This window comes from Grampus griseus (assembly GCF_964374135.1).
Source record: "Grampus griseus genome assembly, chromosome: 2".
Lineage (NCBI taxonomy): Eukaryota > Metazoa > Chordata > Mammalia > Artiodactyla > Delphinidae > Grampus > Grampus griseus.
This window is the reverse complement of record NC_139018.1, coordinates 48,474,432-48,492,946: the sequence shown is the minus strand read 5'-3', so window position 1 is coordinate 48,492,946 and position 18,515 is coordinate 48,474,432. Positions and strand designations below refer to the sequence as shown.

General features: G+C 38.1%; 2 protein-coding genes across 2 annotated transcripts in view; one reads left to right on the top strand and one right to left on the bottom strand.

The window, feature by feature from the left end:
- The first annotated feature begins 1,470 nt into the window (after positions 1-1,470).
- RTRAF (RNA transcription, translation and transport factor) lies at positions 1,471-17,686 on the top strand. Its single transcript, XM_082649702.1, has 8 exons — positions 1,471-1,644; positions 3,249-3,373; positions 6,633-6,732; positions 11,076-11,162; positions 12,063-12,151; positions 14,335-14,403; positions 17,202-17,250; positions 17,364-17,686. Exons 1-8 carry the CDS (start codon positions 1,584-1,586, stop codon positions 17,516-17,518), a joined length of 735 nt encoding a protein of 244 aa, XP_082505828.1. The 5' UTR covers positions 1,471-1,583; the 3' UTR covers positions 17,519-17,686.
- Positions 17,687-17,793: 107 nt separating this feature from the next.
- Positions 17,794-18,515, bottom strand: part of NID2 (nidogen 2) — a 79,371-nt gene continuing 78,649 nt past the window's right edge. The window contains exon 21 of the mRNA XM_082649700.1: positions 17,794-18,510. Coding sequence (XP_082505826.1) covers positions 18,500-18,510 — 11 coding nt within the window. The 3' untranslated portion in view covers positions 17,794-18,499. The remainder of the gene's footprint in view (positions 18,511-18,515) is intronic.

Below are 18,515 nucleotides of genomic sequence, written 5' to 3'. Positions count from 1 at the left end.
CCCCTACTTCCCCTTCTTGACGTAAATACATAGAGGGCTCGGTCTTCAGAAATGGAATTGTCTAAGATTCACTTCTTGTTGGACACTTCATTCAAGGTAGGCCAAATGCAGGAAAAAAAGACAAAATGGTTTGTAAATAAAAAAGAAGTTGAATGCTTATAATCTGCTATACGTCTTTTCCAAAATTAGCTTTAACCCCTGCTCGAGTCTGGGGGTCCCTGCAGCCTTCTCTGTGTCTGAATCCTCTTCCAATCTTCTCACACCTGGTGGTGATGACCAGAGTTTCAAGTGGCTCATAACTTTGGGCCTGAAATAGACATGATTAGGAGCAAACAACTTAGTTTTTTGCACTAAAGAGTCAATTCCAGAAAATAAAATTGAAAAGCTGCTTTCCCCCACTTTTTACCTTAGTGTGGCATGAAAGGTCTTTCTTGATCGGGTCCTTGCCTCTGTCCAAGTCTCATCAGCTGTCATTCTCTCCTACCCTCCAGCTCCCATAAGCTCTAGCCCCTCTGGGCCGTGCTGCTGCTCACTCCTTCCCTTTGTACATCCTCTTCCCTCAAACAAGTTACCCTTTTGACTGCAAAAGAGTGTGTCTGTGTGTCTGTTTATTGCTTGTTTTCCCTCAAGGGCCTTTTAAACTTCATGAAAGTAGAAGCTTGGTCTGTCTTGCTCACTGTTGTCTCTCCAGTGTCTGAAAGCAGATGGGACTGGATCCGAAAGGGTGTTAAATAAAAGTTTTGATTATTACTAGAAGGCAACGAGGACCCACTAAAAGATTCTAAGCATTCAACTGTTATGGACAGGTTTTTGTTTTAGAAAATCAGTATCATTGCTGTGTGGGGGAATGGATTGGAGAAGGCAAGACTGGACCTAAGAAATCAGACAATTAGAGTAAGCAAAAATGATGAGGGCCTGATTTGAGGCAGCATCAGTGGGGTTGGGAGAAGATGAGGGATTTGAGAGAGACATGAGAGAGAACAGCAGAAATCAATGAACTAGTGGATGTTGTAACTTCAGTAAGAGGGAGTAAAGAATAAGTCCAGGTTTCTGGCTTCAAGATTCTGGCTGCTGGTGATGTCTGGAACTCTCACACAGTATTACAGTTGTATGTTTACCTGTGGGTCACTCCCAACGAGTCGTAAAGGGACCTTGCTAAAAGTCTTTGCATTAGCAGTGTTAGAAGAGCATCTATTATGTAGGAGGCATATAATAATTAAATGAATGAATGAATACACTGAAAATAGTAAACAGTTTGCATGATCAAGACGCCGAGGAAAGCAAGAGGTAACTGGCTTCTCAGTTGCTTTCTGCCTATTGTACAACTAGGAGGCTGACAATAAAGTTTATTTGAGCGTCGACGTGCCGCGACGTGGCCCCGCCTTCGCAGCCGGAGCCGCGATTGGTGGGCATTGGCCGGCGGCGGCCGTCCCTAAGCTACGATTGGCTAAGGCCGCCGTCATTTCGGAGCGCCCGGCGCCCGCCCGCCCTCTCGCCGCGTCGCCGGTGTCTGTGCCGCCCGCTCCTCCTCGCCTCTCCTCTCCCGGCCGCAGCCTGGGGGACCGGAGCGAGCAGCGGGCACCATGTTCCGACGCAAGCTGACGGCCCTCGACTACCACAACCCTGCCGGCTTCAACTGCAAAGGTGAGGAGGCGGTCCCGGGCCCGCCGCGCGTCAGTGATTTCCCCCCCCCCGCTTCCCCGCCGCCGGGCCGCCGTTCTCTCAGCGCCGGCACCTGGGCTCCCCACCCGGACCGTCCGCGGCCTTGTCTCCCCTGGACTCCTCTCCTCCCGGCCGCCAGACACCTCTGCTTTCCGCCTTCCTTCCCCGGCTTCAGAGCCCCGCCACCCGCTCTTGCCTCGGCATCAGCACTTTCTGCACTTGCTGAACTCCAGACCCCACGCCCACCCCCCGCTCGCCCGCACCCTCAGCGCTCTAGAGGGAAAGTCTTCGCTTTTTGACGTAGCCCTTCAGCCCCGTGGCTTCCGGGTGATTGGGCGATACCTTGAGCACCTGTTGGGGGCCAGCACAGTGGTGGAATCCGAGGAAGATGCTGAGTAACTTGAAGACTCGTTCATTGCCCCTTGGGAACTAAGGGGTGGGGTGGGGGCAGTGGGAGCCCATCCGGCAGTTTGAGCTCGAGATAGAACGAAGTCCAGGACTGACAGTGTCGGGGCAAGTGCGTATAGAAACGAGCTAATGACAGTGTGCGAGTCGTGCAAAAAAAGTTAATAGCAGACGAGCGGGGCGGTTGAATTGTAAATACAAAGGTATTTGGTAATTCACAGCATTAAAATTGTAAGAAGTATTAACATTGCTCCCCACTGCTACTCACCTACTACCCACTATTCATTTTCTTCCAGAGTTCTTGGCCTGTGGTAGACTAATAAGTTTGAAAGTGATCAAGCACACCCTGGGATGTTCAGACCATTGTATAAGTCTCAAGACTTCCTAAGGGAGGCCTGAATTTGAATTCAAGCTTGAATTTTGTAATTGAAAATAATTTCCAAGCAGAGTTTTGTTGATCTGTAGAAGCATGTCAATTTATAGAAACTTGTTTTTCTGCTTTGCCTTTTATGTAAGAAAAAAGGTTCAGTGGTAGTAGAGCTTAGATCTGAATTTGAATCTTTGAGCCTCAGGTTTTTTCCCTGGTAAAATCGGGATATTACCTACCTCGAAATGGTGTGGGAGGATTAAATGAAACAACATCTGTACTTTTTCATGAATGCGTTTAATGTGCCATAACAGTAAAAGACAATGGGAGTCAGTATCTTCTTTCTGTTTGCCATTTAATTTCTTGTACGTTATGATTGCTGTAAATTTAACCCGGCCCAGTCCTTCCTCCTCTTCCCCATAGGAACTGGAATAATAACTGACACTTAAATAGCAAAACTGTGTGCTAGACACTGTTTTGATCCTTAAATATTTTATTTAATCTTCATAACAACCCTATGAGGTAAGTCTTACTATTACTCCCCATTTTGTAACTCAAGAATCTGAGGCCTGGAAAATTTAGGTAATTAGCCCAATTTCACACAACCACTAAATGTCTGGAGTCAATTTGAATTCAGGCCAGGATATGAACATAAGTCAATCCAAAGTCTGCACTTTCAACTCCTACTTCAAGCAGCTCAAGTAACTTATAATTTTGGAGTTAAAAAAAAAAAATTCCACAAGACTGTTTGTGAAGGAAGTGTTTTACCTGTTACCTAGTGCTTCTCGTGATTTATATGGTGTTTTTATTGCAGATGAAACAGAATTTAGAAACTTTATTGTTTGGCTCGAAGACCAGAAAATCAGACACTACAAGATTGAAGACAGAGGTAATTTAAGAAACATCCACAGCAGTGACTGGCCCAAGTTCTTTGAAAAGGTAATGAATTAGAAAGTAAAATAAAACGTACAGAGAGCTTGTCTAAAAATTATATGAAGACAGGCAAGCTTAAAATTACTGTGTTCTTTTAAAATAAATAACACTAATAATGATCAGTGTTAGAAAAGCTAGACTTCAGGGATTTTACTTTTTTCTTACCATGTTTTTTTGTTTTTAAAGCAGATTATATTATCTCTTCCTACCAAACATTCAGTATTAGATAGAAATAGTATGGTGAATCATTAGGCATGAGGGTGGAGGGGAGTATAGAGTAGGCTGAGGAGAGAGGAAAGCTCATGTGCCATCAAGAGTTTGAACTTGACCCAACTGGGCAGCTACCACAGTTTTAGGTGATATGACTGGACTAGTCTTCCCACTCCTCACCTTTCCCAACCAATCCCTGGTTACTCGAAACTGTCAGCTTTAAGCTTATGTAGCTGGAGAGGAGGCGCTTATCCCCAGTACTTAGATGTGTGCCTGACATACAGTAGAGAGACCTGTTTGTTTCATGAATTTATATATTTGTGTGTGTTTATTTGTATACATATATGTGTATGTATGTAAATGAATGATATATGAATATTCATTTCTGCATTTTCTCTATAGCAAAACTTACTCTGTATTCACATCTTTTAGGGTCCTATACCTGACTAGCCCTCTGCCCATTGAAAACTAACTTTATAGACTGTTAACTAATAAAGGTAATGGAACAAGTAGACACTCAAAAAAAAGGGAAGAAATAGTTTTGTCCAGAAACACTGAGACTTCTTAAATAAACAGTGACACATATTCTCTAAATAGTAAAAATGGCAAAAATCAGAATTTTTACATTACATTAAAAATATAGCAGAGATACAGTTAGAGTATTATATTAAAATAAGACGTTATTGACACGCTTGAAAACTAAGATTATGTCTTGTTTCTGCTTATTTTTAACATACACAGTTGTCCCTTGTTACGTACAATAGAAATAATCCTGAAAAGATCTGCGTGTGTTATCTTATTTTTGTGGCTGGAATAACTTTCCTGTTGACCTAGTTTAATTTTAGTAATGTTGTTGCAGAAAACAGAGTTGTTTTCAAATTAGAATAAAAATTACATTTTACAGTATCATTATTTACATTAAACATTTTTATTAGCTCTATTACTTTGACGAGCTCTCTTCCTTTAAGAATATGAAAAGTAATGGTCACTTCGGCAGCACATATACTAAAATTGGAGCAACAATATAGAGAGGATTAGCATGGCCACTGCACAAGGATGACACGCAAATTCGTGAAGTGTTCCATATTTTTAATTGAGTTATTTGTAGTGAGGTGGATGGACCTAGAGGCTATCATACAGAGTGAAGTAGGTCAGAAAGGGAAAAACAAATACCATATGCTAACACATATATATGGAATCTAAAAAAAAAAAAAAAAAAACAGGTTCTGATGAACCTAGAGGCAGGACAGGAATAAAGACGCAGATATAGAGAATGGACTTGAGGACCCGAGGAAGGGGAAGGGGAAGCTGGGACGAAGTGGGAGAGTAGCATTGACATATATACACTACCAGATGTAAAACAGATAGCTAGTGGGAAGCAGCTGCATAGCACAGGGAGATCAGCTCAGTGCTTTGTGACCACCTAGAGGGGTGGGATAGGGAGGGTGGGAGGGAGATGCAAGAGGGAGGGGATATGGGGATATATGTATACGTATAGCTGATTCACTTTGTTGTACAGCAGAAACTAACACAACATTGTAAAGCAGTTATACTCCAATAAAAATGTTAAATAAAAGAATATGAAAAGTGACTAAATTTTCATTTACTGGTGTTTAGGTACCTAAGTTTCTAGTTTTATGAATTAGAGGATTGTGTAAGTTACATACTGCCTCTGACAATGGGCAAGTTTATTAACCATTCTGTGGCTCAGTATTGTTATCAATAAATGGGGATAACAGTGGTATCTATCTCATAGGAGTGGTATGTATTGTTATTGAAATATACCTATGTACCTTTTCACAGAGGTGCCTGGACCATAGCAAGTGCTATATGTTTATTAATTTCCCTGCCTCTACTACTATTATTGCTACTACTGGATTATTTTCCTTTGCCCTTCAAGAGTATTTTTGAAATTTTTGATAGGCTTCTTAAGACTTTGAAATATATTGTTAGGATTTTATATTTCTCCTATTACATCTACGATGGCCCGCTCACGTGTACAAGACAATACAGAGTTCCACATGTGGAAGGGTATTGAAGAATATGAAAAACTTTCTGATGAAAAACACCCAGAAATGACAGTAAAGTAGTATAACCTAAAGATAAATATATTGGAACTTACACAGATATTATCTTTCAAGGTGGTTTCTTTGGAATGATGATGTCATTGCCTAAAGTATATTTGGAACTTCTTTTGGAAATACTTTTAGATCAGGAGACATCTTTTGAATATCCTTAATATTGACAGTTTTTTAATACTTTGAACATGGATTTGCTTTTTGCATCATGACTAAATCTTGTGAATGAGGTGCTTTTTTTTTAAAGCAGGGGAATAAAATTTTTGATTAGAAAATAAGTGATGGCTAAAAAGTGCTGATTCATTAATTATCCCCCAAAGAATTTCCAAAAAGGAGTTCCAGAAGTTTTGAGTAATGTCATTGTTGGTGGAATTAGATTTTAAGTTCCTAAGAGACTTAGTTTAGGGACATACTCATTTGAATATGCAGCTTCTGACATTTATTCAAAACGCTTGTATGTCACATGGCTTACTCTATTCAGAAGCATTTCCACGATATGAAAGCTAAGGTTTAGATAATAATTGGTTTTGTTTTGTTTGGGGTTTTTGGTATATCCTCCTTTTTAATTAAAGTCCTTTTTATTTACCTGCTCTATGTGTATTGAGACCTGGAATCAGAAAGATTAGATTCAGCTCCCCGATTTAAGTCGTATAACTGTCAGCAAGTGTTGACCTCTAGGCTTCAGTTTTCTCATCTACAAAATGAAGTTATTCTGCATCTAGGCAGTGGTGCCCTATCTGGAATCTGCAAAAGTAAAAATTTCAAAAAGCATGATGGGCCTACTTCATTTTTTTTCCCTGAGTGGTACACTTAAGTGTTTCCTTCCTTTGGGTTATATAATTGCATCAAAGATTTAGTAATGTAAATGTTATAAGAAATTCTTAGAGATCCAAACCAAGGTCTCTTTCAACTCTACCATTTTTTTATTTTGTGACTTTATAGTAATAATGAAACGAGACTTTTTATTCCCCTTACAGTATCTCAGAGATGTTAACTGTCCTTTCAAGATTCAAGATCGACCAGAAGCAATCGACTGGCTTCTTGGTTTAGCTGTTAGACTTGAATATGGAGATAATGGTATGTTTTGTGGGGAATGTCTGTTTTAAAGAGAGAGAGAGGAAAGGTGGGAAAGGAGTGTAAAAATGTAGGGAACTTGCCAGTTTGTCTTACATTGTTTTACCTTTGGTTCATTTTAAGTTTTGTACATCCTCATCTCACTTTACAGCATCTGTTTAAAAATTTACTTTTTGTAATTATTCTTCTGTATCCAGCTCCCAAATTGTCTAGGAAAGAATTTTCTTTTCTAAAATTAGAGAGTCTCCTTACTCTCATAAGATATTAAAAGCACTGGTTTCCATTGGTATTTAGATTTTTCTTTTAGAATTTGAAGGCGATGTCTTCTGAAGAAGAAGGCTAATTGAATGTGTTCTCACAATGTCACATTACTTTGGTGAATTTGCCATCTTTCAGTCTGTACCTTAGCCTTTCAAGTTCACTTGTTGCTGCTGTCCCAGAATTGATAGGATTTCAAGTGTTGGTTGCAGCAGGTAATTTCACAAGAGACTGAAATATACATCTAATGCAAATTTGCACTATAGGCCAAAATATATTTATTATTATTGTTTAATGTTATTTTATTACAGATACTTGTATCATTGGAAGGTTTTGAATGTTAGTACCTGTAGTAAAAATAGTTTTCCAATAAACTGTTTTCTCTCAGGCCATTTCAGTTTGAAAGGCCTGCTAACATCTGAATGTAAGATCTGATTATCTTACTTTACCTCCATCCCCTGCATTTATGTTGTTCTCTTTCATGGGACTGTCAGTTCCAGTCCTCTTAATGATTTACGTTTGAAGCCTTTTTAATGTCTTTGGCCTCTCCCTTTTCCTCTCATTCTGTTCCATCCTTTTTTCCCTTGTCATATCTTTCCTTCTCCATCCTCACTGCTGTCGCCCTAATTCAAGCTCTTGCCACTTTTTCCTGAGATTATTGGAATGTCTTTCATACTAGTCTCCCATCTATGTCACCCTCTAGTCTCATCCACATGGCCCACCAAGCTAAGTTTTTGAAACATAAATGTTTTAGAATGCTACACTTTGTTTCCAAACGATAGTTCCTTTTACGTATTCAGAAACCATTGCTTTCCCATTTAACCCTATAGCTTTTTAAGTCATTCGCCACTTTCCATTTTGCTTATGTCTTACTTGCGCCACTAAATTGTAAGCTGATACTCAGCTTTGTTTCCTACATGGTACCTCTATTAGTTTCCTGTTGCCGCTGTAACAAATTACCACAAACTCAGTGACTTAAAAGACTGTTTATTATCTTACAGTTTTGGAGGTCAAAAGTCCAACATCTGTATTAGGACTGAAGTCAATTTGTCGACTGGGTTGGTTCCTTTTGGAGGCTCTAGGGGAAGATCCGTTTCTTTGTCTTTTCCATCTTCTAGAGGCTGCCTGCATTCTGTGACTCTGGCCCCTTTATCTTCAAATCTAGCAGAATATCATCTTCTAAACTCTGTGATTCTGCTCTCATTGTCACATCTTCTCTGACTGACCTTCCTGCCTCCCTCTTATAAGGATGCTTTGGTTACATTGGGCCCACCTAGGTAATCCAGGATAACCCCTATACCCCCAATTTCAAGGTCCTTAATTTAATCACATCCACAAAGTCCCTTTTGCCGTGTAAGATACCATATTCATAAGTTCCAGGGATTGGAATATGGACATTTTTTTGCGAGGGAGGGAGCAGTCATGATTCTCTCTGCCACGGTACCTGACATAGTTTCTTGTGTACAGTAGATGTGCTTATCAACCATAAATGCTTGGTAAATTCAATACATGAATGTTTATACATACTGGTGTGGAGCATCAACCAGCTGTTTTTTTTGCTGGTTCTTCAAACTTAAGTTTCAGATGCCTTATGGCAGAAATCTTAAGGAAAACTCAAAGACTTTTTCTTTACTATGGAACCTTTAGCAAAATATGCCTGTTCTGGTCTGAGTTGGTAGGAACTCTGTTAGTTAATTTGCAACAAAGTATTCTCCAGCTTTTCAAGTGTTTTTCAGCTATTCCCACATAAAGTTATAGTCACATCTCAGTTTATTTCTATTTTACCCTTATTTAGTCCATTTGTCCCATTTTTATAATACTTCAACTTAGGTTACCTAGGTTGTACCAAGAACAGTAGATGCCATATGATTGTGTATCCTTGTAGTTGACTGTATTACTGTTAAGTACAGTTACTTCTCAGTGATAGCATGGTCTTCTTTAATGTATTAAAAAAAACTGAGTTTGCATGAGAAACACTGCCCCTTATCGGTAGGAGGCACTGCTGTGCTTTTATGGTTTTACATTAATAAGTTGCATTCTTCTTGACTTTTAAGTTATTTAAAATTTTTATTCTTATTTGATAAAACCATTGTGAATTTTTATTGTTTGTGCCTTAACGTTTTTTAAAGCCTTTTGCTAGCTTGTCAATTAAGGTGATTAAAATCTGACTTAAATTCTTTTAACTCTTTTGACATAATTTTAGATTTACAGAAAGATTGCAAGAATAGTAAAAAGAATTTTTCCATACTCAGATTCTGCAGATATTAACAGTTTACTTCATTTGCCTTATCCTTCTCTCTCTATATATATACATACTCCTAATTTTTTCTAAACCATTTGACACTAAGTTGTAAATGATTTCTCTTTTACCCTTATGTGCATTTCCTAAAAAAAGTCATTGTCTTACATAGCTACAGTACATTTATCAAAATCAGGAAATTAACTTTAATTCTTTACTGTTATCTGTACATGAGATTCACATTTCATCATTTGTCTCAATGTTCCTTATGGCAAAAACAAGCAAACAAAAACCTCCAAAGCAGTCCTGGATCATGTGTTACATTCATTCTCCTTAGTCTCTTTAGTCTCCTACAGTCTGGAATAGTTACTCAGTCGTCATGCTTCAGGACACTGACATTTATTTTGTAGAATGTCCTTCAGTTTGAGTGAGTCTGATGTTTCCTCATGATTAGATTCAGGGTTTGTAGTTTTGTTAAGAGTAACACAGAAGTGATGTTGTGTTCCTTTAAGTGCATCATATCAGGAGGCATGTGTTGGTGATATGCCTGAATACTGGTCATGTTATTCTGATCACTTGGTTAAGCTTTCTTCAGTGTAAAAATTACACATCTTGTGGAGAGATATTAGATGATTTCTGTATGCTTCTCCTCTTCAAACCTTAGCTTTAGTATACATTTGATGATTTTTGCCTGAGTCAGTTATTATGTTGATTATGATGACTAGAAGGTGTTTTTCTAATTCCATCATTCCTCTGCATTTATTTTTTGCCTTTCCACTATAAGGAAGGGCTTTCCCTTCTCACCAGTTTATGTTTGTTTGTTTATTCAGATCAGTGTAGATATGTGGATTCTTATTTTACTCAGTGGGTCTTAATCCTTTTTTTGTCATCGTGTATTTTGATGTTTACATTGTTCCAGGTTTGGCCAGTAGCTCCTTTAAGCTAACTCCTGTCTGATTTAAATTTTAATCCTTTTATTTTCCCTTTATTTTTCCATTAGCAAATCATATAAGCACTATAGCCAAAGATGGCATTTTGGGCCTTAAGTTTGGTGAATTACTATAAATTTTTTTATTTGTAAAGTCTTTTAAAATGTTATTTAGTATTTTTCAGGTAAGAGTAATAAAATCTCCTTTTGGAATTCTGCATTTTAAGTCTCCATAAAATAAGTTTAGGTTTGTATATGATGGTGTATTTGAAGTGATTTTTTTTTTTTTTTTCTTTTTGCGGTATGCGGGCCTCTCACTGCTGTGGCCTCTCCCGTTGCGGAGCACAGGCTCCGGATGCGCAGGCCCAGCGGCCATGGCTCACGGGCCCAGCCACTCCACGACATGTGGGATCCTCCCGGACCAGGGCACGAACCCGTGTCCCCTGCATCGGCAGGTGGACTCTCAACCACTGTGCCACCAGGGAAGCCCTGAAGTGATTTTTTTTAGAAAGCAAGGTTTTTGGTTTTGTATACAGCATTCACAGGATTTGCGAAGAAACTTCTTAGTGTGTTTGTATTTAACCTCATGTGACCTATACTTACCCTTCTCCCATTCTTCTCCCCTTACCAAGTTTGACAGGAAGCTGAAAAGCAGACTTTCTCTTCTAAAATTTAGATAGTTTTTGAAATGTTTTACTTTAAGAAATTGAAAAGATATTTGTGTCTGATAATCATTTCAGCTTAATTAAAAAGCTAGTCACATTGTCTTCTAGTAGATTTATTATAGCATTTTTTTTTTTTGAATGCTTGGGTTGTCTTATGCTTATAACCAGTTTGGCTCAGTTAAATTCAGTAAATAAGCAATGTTTGTTTTACCTTAAGTTGAAGCTCTGCAAATTGTATTTTTGCCTATTTTTACAGCTGAAAAATACAAGGACTTGGTACCTGATAATACAAAAAACGCTGACAATGCAGCTAAAAATGCAGAGCCATTGATCAATTTGGATGGTAAGTTTATAAATGCATAAAAATGATCATCAACATTTTTGGTTTCTTAAATGTTTTTTACTTCCTAGAATGAAGTCTGGGTTTATTTGGTTGTAGTAGATTAAGAGTGTTTCATGCAGACAACATTTGTGTTGATATTTTATTCTCTGTGCTGTTTTTTCCTGTCAGTTATAGTGTGCTTTCTCCCTCCTGTTGTAGCTGAATATCTGAAACTGAAAATGCTCTTCTTTCATCTGCTCATAGTAACTTGGGGGTTTTGATTTTATTTAATCATGGTGGTGATTGTTTGCCTTCCTGGGTGCAGAAAATATTTTTTCTAATCTAATGACAGTATGAGACAAGTGTTAAAATTTTTCATTGTTTTAAGTCCCAGATGTCTTTAAGTAGTTCTTTCTCCTTTTAAAAGTATTAAGATTCTAATTACTTAGATTATAATATGTTAAATATTCTTTCACTGACTGACTGTGACCTGTAATTTATGAGTTACCCTTAATGAATTAATAAGCTGCTTGGATGCTCTAGAGCTGCTGCTTGGAGAAAAGGTTTTGGGAAAACTGTCCATTGAAGGGAATCTGTGTATTAAAATTAATAGCTTTGGGAAGAAAGGTTAATTAATAGTGTTACATAAATGGGCCTTGCAGAGAAAGTTACAGAACAAACCTCATGTGAGTTAATTTAGTCATTTATTGGATTGTTCACTTTGGTTGATTAGTAGGAAAACCATTGATCTCGTCAGTTTACCTGATTTACCCCATACTGCTTTTGTCAGCAGCAATTTTAGAAATTAAAGAGATTTGTTGTTACTAGAAAATAAATTTTTTTTTAAGTTTATATGTTTACATATACGTTTGTAATTACATGCTTGCAGAGCTGTAAGTTTCCATTTTTAATCTTTTATAGTAAATAATCCTGATTTTAAGGCTGGTGTAATGGCTTTGGCTAACCTTCTTCAGATTCAGCGTCATGACGATTACCTGGTAATGCTTAAGGTCAGCTTCATTTCTTGATTCTTGACAAAAACTCTGGAAAACCTCATTTTCTAAAAATAACTGTGTTTGATATTTAAATCTATGGTAGAATGAGGAAAATGTTGGAGGAATGTGGGACATAAAGCAGATTTCTTGAATTCATTGGTTTTAGCTTACCTAACAACTAATATCAAAGAGTGTTTACTGTGTGCCTGCCACTGTGCACAGATGACTCATTCAATCCTCCCAACATTCCTAGAGGTGGATGCTAGTGTCTTTTTAAAATATGTATATGAAGAAACTGAGACTTAAAGATAATAGATAAATAATGTTCAAGCTGACATAGAAAATGATAGTCAGGATTTTAATCTAGGCACTGGACCTTATGCTCCATTCTTTTCTTTTTTGGCCACATGGCATCTGGGATCTTAGTTCCCTGACCAGGGATCGAACCCACGCCCCCTGCATTGGAAGCAGAGTCCTAACCACTGGACCGCCAAGGACGTCCTGGTCCATTTTTTTTCCTATATCACCCCACTTCTGTTTAATCAGTCCTTTTAAATATTCATGGTCTGTATTCATTAAGATTGTGGAAAATGCCAAACTTGTAATGGTGAATTTGGTCAAAAACATACCCCCAAATCTCTTTGAGGAATGAATGTTTCTGTCCTCCAAGCCCCCCATCCTAGATAGGCCACTCAGTTCATACCTTACAGCAGGGAACCTGATGGCCTAAAAGAGGCCTCTTATTTCTCGGTGGAAAAATATACTCATGCTTCAGAAGATTTTTGTTGAGTAATTTTGATAGTCTAGTGGGGGGAAGGGGAGGGGCAGGGGAGTGGTACTACCAGACTTGGAAGTTATTTTAAAAATTATTATTGATTTTATGAGAAATTAAAGAGCTTTAAATTACTTTAAACTGCTTTGCAGGAAATTGAATAATTTCACTCTACCCACAAGAGATCATAATTTATTCTCCTTTTTAGAATTGTATTTATTAAATGACAGTTGTAATATGGGAATACTGTTCTATTCCTAGATTATTACAATTCTCTTTACTGAATCTGAGTGTTAACTCAGATTTTCTCAACTCAGATTGGATGCCAAGAGACAAAAGTTGTTTTTAGTGAAATTTAGCTCTTTCAAAGGCTTGTTCCTTACTCAGGCAATTATAGAAATTGCTTTGGAACAGTTCTACGGTGGTTATGTCAGCTTTAATCATAAACTGAGTGAGAGGAGAACAGACAATGCTAGCATATTTGGGGTGCCAAAGTACAATATAAGTCAGTTATAATCAAAAGCTTTATAAAACTCTAATCCTAGCATGTTTGCCCTTTTGAGTTATTTTAAGAAGCATTCAAACAATACATGACAATATGGAAAACATCCATATTGCAGCTGTGAGAATCAATACATTAACTGGCAACTGGACTGTGTAAAATACATTTGCAGTTACTGTTAGATTGGTTTAATTCTTTTTCAAATGTAGCATTTGGTTTGTTTTTATTAAAAATAATTTTCACACTTATCTTGGGGTTGCAACTGTCATCCACTAATTAAAATTCCATTAAAAAATCTTACTTTTTATGTGTGAGCAGGTGCGTGTATGCATTTGTGTCTGCAGTGGTAAAATGCCTTGCTAATGAAAAAAATGTGTCCTTTGAAAGATCTGAAAACATTTTACTGTAATAAAGTGAAGAAAGTAGGGACAGTGTGTATGATATGCTACCCTTTGTATCAAAGGTGCATATGTGTGTGTGTGTGTGTGCGTGCGCGTGCACGCGCGCACACGTGCACTTGCATATATCCCTGAGTGTGCTTGTAATTTGATAGAGGCCTTGTGAGTATACACAAGGATCTGGTAGCAATAATTGTTTTCTGAAAGTATGGCTGAAGCTTGGGTAGAAAGGAGACATACTTTTTCGCCATGTGTCCTTCTTTATTTAAAAAAAAATTTTAGCACACACAAATTACCTATTCAAAAAACGTAATTGTTATGAACATCATTCCACATTATTAAATACTAGAAGTGAAAACTTTCATTACAGTAGCTATTTTTTTAATTTTTAATTTGCTGGGGAGTTTGTTAATGAATTAGGTATTTCTAATTTCATCAAATTGGGCATCCTTATTCTGTAGTCTCAGAGAAGAAAAGATAACAGACAGCCTATAAAAAGTAAAAATACTATTTTGGGATTTCTTAGGCAATTCGCATTTTGGTCCAGGAGCGCCTGACACAGGATGCAGTTGCTAAAGCAAATCAAACGAAAGAGGTATGCTGTTTTTTTAATTTAAATAAATTTTAAATTAATTATTACTGAAAGTTTCTTTTGGTTGTCATAAGTTTGAACTTTACCTGAGAATGCTTAAGATATCAATTCTGTGTTAGAACTGCCCAGAGAAAGAATAGCTTACTTCAGTGGGATTGAATTTGATTCTGAAGCAAACTGTATCCAGTATTTTTTTTTTTTTTTTTGTGGTACGTGGGCCTCTCACTGTTGTGGCCTCTCCTGTTGCGGAGCACAGGCTCCGGATGCGCAGGCTCAGCGGCCATGGCTCACGGGCTCAGCCGCTCCACAGCATGTGGGATCTTCCTGAACTGGAGCACAAACCCATGTCCCCTGCATCGGCAGGCGGGCTCTCAACCACTGCGCCACCCGGGAAGCCCTATCCAGTCATCTTTGAGTGAAAAGTGAACTTCATGTTTATCTCACTTCATTACTTTTAAGAAGCCTCCAATAGCATATCCACAGTCTACCAGTTCAAAACCACCGCATGTGCCCAGTTGAAGTTTATTTCAAAGAACTTAACACTTGTGAAATTTACTGGGTTATTTTGACTAACTGCTAGAAAACAGGACACACCTTCTCTTTTTTAGTAATTCATTTTCTTTTCTATTTAAGTCTTTATCTTCACACTTTTGTTTCTTCAGAGAAATCTCAGTTTATTCTATTTCCTAGCATAAATCATAAAAATGTAGCTTGTTAATAAATCTAGGATATTTTTAGATGAACTGTCCTAGAAACCCAAATGCCCCTGAAGTCCTCTTGACTATGGGTCAGTACAGAGAATGTCCTCAGGGGTTAGCAGCTGCAGGTGTCTGATAATGCCCCTTCCTGCTACACAGATGAAAGTCTTGGGTACAGTCCACATTCTGGACCCTGGTCCTTCTATTGTGTCTATGTCACCCTCCAATTCCCCAATTGTCCTCTGATCCCATCTTTATCGAAGCCCAACAGTATTAAGGTTATTAATGCCGGGGCAGTGTAGTCTCCTCTGAAAGACAGTTTCTTTTAAAGTTTCTTATTGGCTTATTAATTATGTATGAATCAGGCCACTGGAAATTGGATTAAAGATCAGCTTATTTCACCCACACTATAGAACAGACAGTAAATTGTTATGGCATAATAAAATCATTCATCATTCAGCAAAATTATGCCTTTGGTTTGGAAGGCAGTGCAAATAAGGCCATAGCCAAATCTCTTTGCTCTTGTTTGCAAAGTAAAATTCAGCTTATTTTCAATGCTCCAAATAAATCTGAACTTTAATGTCATCTCAAAAGATACTATGCTGGGCTTCCATCGTGGCGCAGTGGTTGAGAGTCCGGCTGCCGATGCTAGGGGACACGGGTTCTTGCCCCGGTCCGGGAAGATCCCACATGCCACAGAGCGGCTGGGCCCGTGAGCCATGGCCGCTGAGCCTGCGCGTCCAGAGCCTGTGCTCTGCAACGGGAGAGGCCACAACAGTGAGAGGCCCGCGTTCCGCAAAAAAAATAAAAAAGATACTATGCTATAATAATACAGTGGAAGAGTTCTATAGTTGAGTGTTCTTGTTTGCAATCGTTCATAACTAGCATTTGGGGCATGTGGTCATCTTCAGGGGTGCCTGTTCCTAGGTGGTCTGTTGGCAGATGAAGGGAGAACGGAAACTCTGGTACCAGACTGACACAGAAAGCTACTCAAGTACAAATCTACTCTAGTTTTTTGCTAACAGAATTTTCATACCCATTTGTTTCTTCATGTGTATAATGTATTACTAGTGATTTTAAAGCATTTTGAGTCTGGGTAGATTTGCATTAATAATTAGGCAAGAAGTGAGTAGTGACAGCTTAGCATTTGTACTGTTGAAAGTATAGTGACTTTTTTTTAAAACTGGTGATGATTTTATACAGTATAATCAGCAGAAAGTCTAGACTGCCTGTCCTCGTTTTTATTTGATAGTTATTGTGAACTTTATACAGGTTGGCGCCACCATAGTCACCATCTCTGGTATATCTATGCAGGTGCTGACTGGTTAGCTAAATGGTTTAGATTCTGTTCATTTTCCTAGATGACTTCAAAGTAACTTTTAAATGAACTGTTGAAAGTTAATATAATCTGGTAAACATCATGCTTGCAGAAAAAAGCTATGTATATTTTAGATTTGGTCAATTCATAAAGGCAAATTAATGTGCTCCGAAGTAAACTTGCTTGAGGAAATTCATCTTAAAAGTAGTCCTGGGCTTCCCTGGTGGCACAGTGGTTGAGAGTCCGCCTGCCGATGCAGGGGACACAGGTTCATGCCCTGGTCTGGGAAGATCCCACATGCCGCAGAGCGGCTGGGCCCATGAGCCATGGCCGCTGAGCCTGTGCTCCGCAACGGGAAAGGCCACAACAGTGAGAGGCCCGCGTACCACACACACACACAAAAATAGTCCTATTTGCCTGGTACACTGCTGCTTACTATAACTGAAACGGTGACAGTGGCAGCCCTGCTCAACCTTCCTTCCATAGCAGTAGTGACAGCACTTCTGCAAAAAAGAGCTATTCTTTCATATGTCTGGTCTTAAAGGATTGGATGTGTTATGGGACTAGCTGCCCACTACATGTAAAGGCCATTCTTTCCTAACTAGTTGTAGTAGGAAAAAACTAACTCATAAAAAGGCAAATTTAAAGAGAAAATTCTCAGGCACCTTGCCACTGCAGCTAAAAGGGTTAAAATAATAGCTAGCTGCTTTTCAATTTGAGGTGAGAAAAATTTGAGGTGAGGTGAATAACTATACAGTCTGATTTTTGTCCTTTTTTTTCTAAAGGGCTTGCCTGTTGCTTTAGACAAGCATATTCTTGGTTTTGACACAGGAGGTAAGTGATTTTGTTTTAATTCAAACTGTTTTTAGAGACTTACTGAATATTTGGGGGAAATGAGTGAATGTATGCAAACGTTATTGATTAATGCAGTGTTTCTTATGAAACAGATGCAGTTCTTAATGAAGCTGCTCAAATTCTGCGACTGCTGCATATAGAAGAGCTCAGAGAGCTACAGACAAAGATTAATGAAGCCATAGTAGCCGTTCAGGCGATTATTGCCGATCCAAAGACAGACCACAGACTGGGGAAAGTTGGAAGATGAACATTTTAGGATTTCAGCTTCTCACCTACTTAGTACAGTTGGGAACCATGTACGCTTTGGCATGTGTTTGGAAATGTCATGTCTTCAAGGGAAGAATTCCAGAAAATTGACTATGTTCTACAGGTATTTACCATCACTGCATTTTCTTTAATAAATTTGGGAAGGTGATTTTTTTGTTTTTTGACCATGTGTTACGTTTATGTATTTGTATAATTAATTAATCTGCTTCCTCCCTTGTTGTTTAGGTACATGCCACCCCCTGACTTCATTATACATATAGACAATACAGATCGTTAAGTCATAGGAAAACTTACTTAAAATATTTTATTGGAGTAATCTAGAAAATTTGAGAACTGTTACATCTTTAATATTTATATATAAATGTAATTTCTGTGGGTAATTCTATAGAGGGACTTACAGGATCAGAAAATACAAACTGAAACATTGTAGCACCTTTTAATATAAATAGAAATGCACTTATGCAGAGGTAAAAAAAAAAAAAATCTTAGAATAAGTTGGCTCTTTCCCATCAGTTCTGCATAGCCTTCTCTACGTCAAGGTTTATGATCTTTAGGATCATATTTTTATACTAATCACATGTACTTTAATTTCTTGGCCAGGAAGAATCTGTATCGATAGTCAGATTTAGGGTCTTAACGTGCTCTAATTGGTTCTTAGTTCAATTAATTTGGCCTTTTAAATATGACATAAATGTTTATTAAAAGTTGCTTTAATAAGCAACAATTAAAATTGTTACCTTTTTAATCTTGAAATAACTTTTGTTTTTAAAAATACAGTAGTAAAGATTGAGGTATAAACTTTTCACAAAATATACTTAGTCTTTTTGCACTGAAAATGTTCATATGTCCAGAACTTCTAATGGCCAATTGCTTTTTCACTTTCTTCACCTTTGTCCGCAGTAAATGTCCTTTAGGGTCCTGATTCCGATTGTAAACTCCCAAGTCCTTTATAATACCATATTTACTTTCTTCCTGTG